Raw genomic sequence first — 6,756 nt, forward strand, 5'->3', positions numbered from 1 at the left:
GGAATAGACCGGTCAGTTGATCTTCGTCGGCGCCCACTATCGCCATGAGAATGTTGTCACCCTTACCTCTGTAGCAGGCATGGGCAGCCTTTGTGGAGAAGTGGGCCATATGGAACAGGGCTCAGCACCAGGTAGGCCGCACTACTAAAAAAATTCAAGTTAATTTTTCGTTAGTTGTGCCATTTAGTAATTCTTGCGGGCTGCAGTTTGCTCACGTCTGTTTTATAGAGTACAAGAGTTGACAGATCACTGACCTCTTTGACAGGCTAGTACAAAAATGCTTGCACCCATCATCATTCTAAATACCTGATGCTCAAACCCGATTAGATGAAAACTGTAATATCGCACGACAAAATAAATAATGTCCTGTGCCCATCACAGTTAGCAGTAAGGTGCTACTGGAAAATCTGTACTCATCTTCTTGGATTCAAATTGTACATACCTAAGGTGGTCCAACAAAAACCTAATTATAATTTTCTTGCCACGTTGAGCTCCTATCACTTGTGCCAGTCCTGAATGTTTGTTGCCCCATTAACTATTACCCCGCTAATCTATTATTTTCTCTTTCTTTGTTTAACCTGTACAAATCTAAAACTACATTTCTCATTTTCAATTTCATTGCCCCTACTGCCTTAAACAAAGGATCTACTGGATAATGTAATCCAAAGCAGGAACTCTAAGAGAAATCCTATCAGAGACTACATAGTTTCTTCCTAAAATGTGAAGGTTGGTCTTTATTGTACGCACTCCTTTTCTGACCTTTGAAAACTCCCGAACCGGAAATCTTTTATCATAATCTCTGATCCATAGTAGGAGACTATGATTGAACAAAGTACAGTCATATTCGAAAGAATCCAGGTAAAAAAGTCACATGGGTTTTGTCCGGGGGACTTTGTCCGAGGGGGTTTTGTCCGGATCCCATAAATTAATTGTGACTTTTTTTCTTCTGTGGCATTTTTTCCTAGCCAAAATTGTGACTTTATTACCGGTCATCGTTTGAAATACCTATAGGAAAGTTGGTTATACATCATTAGATGTATACCTGACTTTCCTATATAAAATTAAAGAATATAACGGAACGCTGAACTCCAGACTATCAACTTAAACGACATTTATTTAGGTGGTAAATATATACATCTTTAGCTCTTGTTGTTACAGCTTCTATGTGTGTGAGCATAGTTGTTGGGACGTTGTTATGTAGATGTGATCGAGCTGCCGAGTGTAAGTCCGAAAGATGGAGAGTGACAGCTATACACGTAAAGAGACTGTCTCCAGAGTTGGAATGTTAGAGACACTGCTTGACACGTCCATGCTCTATTGCTGGCCAGCAAGAAAGAGAAATGAATTGAGCGGGAACGCTTGGTTGTTTAATTCTACGCATGCGTGAGACTACGCATGCGCACGGCGTTACTACATACCTTACTTCGGGCCTGTTGTATCAAAGTTGACCCGAGGTGGACAACAAGAGCAACGGCAAGATATACACAGGCCATTGAGAGTGCTTCTCCATGGTCACTCAACCTGATTAAAATAGCAGCCAAATTTCGCTCATGCTACAGCCAGCCGCCTTAAAATAATAGAAAAAAAAATACACTGGATATTGTAGTTCTTAATAAGCTAAAAATGGGAGAGGTAGGCAGCTGGAATGTCTTTGATCGTAGTTCCGCTCAATAAACGCTGACCTGGGGCTAAACAAACTTTTGTCTCAACTTTAAAGACAACATTCATTGAATATACCTGAAGTCAAAAGCCTTCTAGCAGTAACCATGTCATTTTTTTTTATAGGCATATAGAATCTATTTTTCACAGTAATTTATCTATGATAGTTACGGAATTGTTCAACCATTTCCCTACTTTGTCGAGATATGAACCTTCTCACCCAAAAGTGTCCTTCTTTGCTTTTCAGGTGATTTCAAAGAGATTTAACTGCTATTTCTATTTCAAGTAAAAATTCCCTCTTTGATTGTCTACTGTTCCTTTTGTTTTAGTTTGACACGAATGCCGTATCATTGATTGGAAATGTTCAATTCAAGAAAGCACAAAAATCTTTCTTCCTCCTCCTCCTCTCTCTCTTTCTGTCTCCAACTCACCAATTCTTTACAATATTGATGTATCATTCCAAAACTTCGCTGAATATTGGGCAATTGGTTAAAAGATCGTGGATTTTCCACATCTCTTACCACATCGTTCTTTCATGGCTCTGATGTATTTGAACCTTTACAGTTGTATGTACAAGGACCTCTTTGTTTCTCAACCCTTTTTGCCTAGTATGTTCTCACTCCCAGTACGCCAAACCATTCAAAATCAACACCACGAGCGATTCTATTAGGGTGCCTGTATCAATTAAAAACAGAAACGTCAACAGTATGATTTTAATTTACATGCGGATGACCAAAAGTAGTAGAGGAAAAAAAACAAACAAAGATTTTCACATAAATTTACAGAAAGATCAAGTCCCATACTATCAGAATTTGATTCCCATGCCCACAGAGGGTTAAGAAACCCCTGCTTTAAGGAAGGTAGAAATGAGATATACGCTTAAGCCTTTACCGAAGACACGACCCGTGAAACATGAAGCGAAATGGTAGTCTCTGCTTACTTCATGTGCTTGCCTCTGTTACATGTTTATGTAGATACAGTGAGTGACACTGTCAAAAGCCTTCTTTGTGTTCTTCTTAACTTTCCATTTTAAATCAACACCCACACAATCGAGTGACATAATTGACAAACGTGACTCGGTAGTAGTGGCAGAACTAAGAGAAAAATATCTTTTTTATTCTCAGAAATTTATCTAGTTACGGAACTGTTCGATCATTTCCGTAGTTTGTCGAGATATGAACCTTCTCACCCATTTTAAAAATGTTTACATGACGTTTGTTTTTCAACATCTTTCTCTCACACGGCTGTTGTTGATAATAAAATGACGATAATTTTCCGCCGCGATCGGTGTTTCGTTCACGATTTCAGTCACAAGAGTGTTGCGACCACTAATATCCACCACCACCACCACCACCACCACTACTGAGCATCACCACTACTCCAATCACCACCACCACCCTCACTGTATTAATATCACCACCACCACCACCACTTTCACTACATTGATATCACCACCACTTTCGCCACACTGATATCACCACTGCCACCTTCGAAACACTAAATCCACTAGCACTGACAGCACAGTCACAGCGAGCAACACTAATAAAGACTACCACTAATATCAAAAGCGCTACTACTACAACTGTCACCACTGCAATCACCCTCACCACCATCACTACTGCTGCTGCTCCAACTGCAACTAGCTTGCTGCTGCTACTGCTACTGTAGCTGCTGCTGTTGCTCTACTGCTGTTTCCACCGTCCCCACCAGAGATGTGTAGCCGGTAGCTGTGACAGATATTATTAGTCAGGTACAACAACACAGGAAGATAACTCACCACCACCGATCTTTAAGACAGTCTTCCCTCCAATAGTGGTCAAGCACGTCACCCCCCACCTCTATTTGACCGTTGCACTAATTAAGCCGTTTTTCACCCCCACCACCAGAGCACCATGGCTTATAGTTTTGTAGATAGCTTTTGGGTGAACAATGTAAGTACTTCTTTGATTATCCGCTTCATTCATATTAATCTGCACACCTACACATCGAGATTGTCCACCAACACGATTCCTTCGCATTTAATTCTTAACTTATTCCATAACAGCCTTGAAACGTATGTCTCTTTCTCGTTCTGTCTTTTTCTCTTTCACTCTTTCATCTCGATTTCTAAAGGGAACCCAAAGCCTTTGCATATTTCACTGATATACATTATTTATTTATTATGTCCCACCTACCTACGTATCTATCTATCTATCTATCTATCTATCTACATATCTATCTATCTATCTATCTATCTATCTATCTATCTATCTATCTATCTATCTATCTATCTACCTATCTATCTATCTATCTATCTATCTATCTATCTATCTATCCACACACACACACACGTATATATGTATGTATGTACATCCAGCTATAATTCCTTATCGAGTATTAGTTGTTATTGTCAAGATGAAAAAGACGAAGATTACTGTCCAGTTCCTGTAAAAGTCTTGACAAATCCTGAAAGAACAATAAATGTGAAGAAAAATGAATCTACACCACACCTGATATTTACAAATGAAAATGAAAGGGAGTTCGTTTATTTAAAATAAACATTTACATATTGAGTGGACACCAAAACACAGAATACATATTACGTTATTTTCACTTTCATTGCCCAGCTCTCAGACATTACCATAATGCTTCAACATGACAATAAATATCAGTTAATTCCTTAATTTAAAGGGTTATATATTGTTGGCAACAGCGTTTTATTTAAATTGACTCATTTGGAATCTGGCTTCGTTAAAAAAAAAAATATTAAAAAAGCCTGTCCAAATATTTGCGTGTGATCTCTAAATATTTACTCTCGGTCCTTGAGTCACTCCTCTTTTGCCGATGTACTTCATAAGCCTGTATTAAAGTTTATGTTAAAAGTATATAAATCTGTAAATATGTGAGTATGAGGAGAGGTTGCTGAGTGGATATTTGCGTGTAAGTGTATGTAATTCAAGTCCTTGTGGTTTTTTGTTTGGTGTGTGCGTATGTGTGTGTTGTAAGTAAGAGTTTGTGCGCTTAACCAGAGTTGTATAATTGGGATGGAGGCGTTTTATGTACATATCTTACATGCGTTTCTACTAGTACATATATTTACAATAATACAAATTTGAGGACAACAAAACATATCAATCCAAGCGAACCACGATTTAAGACAGGAAATTCTGCAACCAACAAAACACCTTCAAAGTGACATTTAAACGGTTTGGCTTTCTTCCTGCTACAGCTGTTTTTTTGCCCAGTTTCGATCTTAAAACCAATAGTTACTCCAGTGTTTTACAATTCAATATTCATGAATGCGTGCGTGTATAAATATACATACATACATACATACATATATATATATATATATGTTTTTAAGGGGCTGGCTTTGAGAGTTGCATTTCCTCGCGTTCGGTAAAAATGTGTTTTTTATGGTAGTCTGACCTTAGAGTCCCTCATAGCGTGAGGCATTATTGTATAGTAATGCCCTTATATAAATAAATAAATATATATATATATATATATATATGGGGTGGAGTGCCTGCGCGCGGACGCCTATACATACAACAAAACAGACAAACATACAAATATAATATTTTATTACCTGAGTTTACTACTGTAAAGGGTCAAGGACCTAGTTTCATGCCAAGTAATATAGATATTTAAGAATAAATGTGCGCGCACACACACATTGACGTACACAAAAAAGTGTTTCTATGCGTATGCACATCTATACATGTTTATATACATATATATAAACAGACATATATTTATATATATATAATAATAATAATATTAGGGATAAAATCCAAAATTACAGGTAAAAACCCAATTAATTATTAATTTTAATTATTAATTTTTCTATATGTGACAGTAGATTTTCATCGATGAGTTCATGAACCTTGGTTTTTTTTTCCTAAAACTATATATTTATATATATATGTGTGTGTGTGTGTATCTCATGATGATGGTGATGAATCTTTGAAAGAAGGAGAGATCTTGAAAATCATATTGTTCCCCTTAGATTCACCTCTCCTCCACAGTTGCCCATCAGACACAGCTAATTACCTTTGCTATCTGCTTGTTTTCTTACCATCTGTTCTGCATCATTAGCAGTTGTCTAAAGCATCTGCAGATGTTTTTTAATTATTTTTCTGCCAGCTCTCATTATCTGTGTTTATTAGTCTATAATTTCTGCTGTTTTGGCCAAAGATGCTTGAGCAGGTTGTACGGCAAATTACAATGATGCATTTAACTTGATTGCCATACAGCCATACACTTATTTCTAAGTCCAGAAAGAGTGAGCTGACATATGTATATGTATGCATGTGTATGAATATATATGTATATGTATGTATGTATGTACATTATATGTTTGTATGTGTATCTACATGTATGTATTTATGTATTTACACACACACACATGTATATATATGTATGTATCATCATCATCATTTAATGTCTGTTGTCCATGCTGGCATGGGTTGGATGGTTTAACCGGAGTTGGTAAGCTGGCAGGCTGCACCAGACTCCAATCTGATTTGACATGGTTTCTATGGTTGGACGCCCTTCTTAATGCCAACCACTCCAAGAGTGTAATGGGTGCTTTTTATGTGCCACCAGCATGGGTGCCATTTGCGTGTCACCAGTATCTGCCATGACTGTTCAGCTTGATGGGTCTTCTTTCCAAGCACGATATAATGTGAAGGTCACCGTTTCTCTCAATAGCAATGCTCCACCTTTGAATGAGAGCATGTATCACTGCTCTGTAAAATTCTGTTGATAGTTCTTTGAGCTACTTCTTCACTACAGTTTTCACTTCCTCATCACTGGACTATCATCTCTTCGGGCCCATGAAAGAGGATTTTGAGAGGCAAACATTATTCCAGTGATGAGGAAGTAAAAACTGTTGAGAAGAAGTGGCTCAAATAACAGTCAACAGAATTTTACAGGGCAGGGATACATGCTCTCATTCGAAGGTGGAACATTCCTATTGAGAGAAGTAGGGATGTGATCCACAGAGGACCAGCTTCGTTTTGATGTATGATACATGTTCCTGTCCTAAACAAAATGGCATTACTTTTTGACTCACCCTCGTATATATATATATATAAATATATATATATATATATA

The 6,756-nt window shown here is 37.6% G+C and overlaps 1 protein-coding gene across 3 annotated transcripts in view; it reads left to right on the top strand.

Moving 5' to 3' along the window:
- The first annotated feature begins 2,918 nt into the window (after positions 1-2,918).
- Positions 2,919-6,756, top strand: part of LOC106880802 (proline-serine-threonine phosphatase-interacting protein 2) — a 47,327-nt gene continuing 43,489 nt past the window's right edge. Inside the window, exon 1 of one of the 3 annotated variants that reach the window (XM_052974483.1) lies at positions 2,919-3,590. In XM_052974483.1, the coding sequence (XP_052830443.1) occupies positions 3,552-3,590 (39 nt within the window). In that variant the 5' untranslated portion in view covers positions 2,919-3,551. Of the gene's footprint in view, positions 3,591-4,714; positions 4,845-6,756 lie in introns of those variants that run through there. The other 2 variants (XR_008266054.1, XR_008266055.1) reach the window with 2 other exon arrangements.

Source organism: Octopus bimaculoides, chromosome 18 (assembly GCF_001194135.2).
Source record: "Octopus bimaculoides isolate UCB-OBI-ISO-001 chromosome 18, ASM119413v2, whole genome shotgun sequence".
NCBI lineage: Eukaryota > Metazoa > Mollusca > Cephalopoda > Octopoda > Octopodidae > Octopus > Octopus bimaculoides.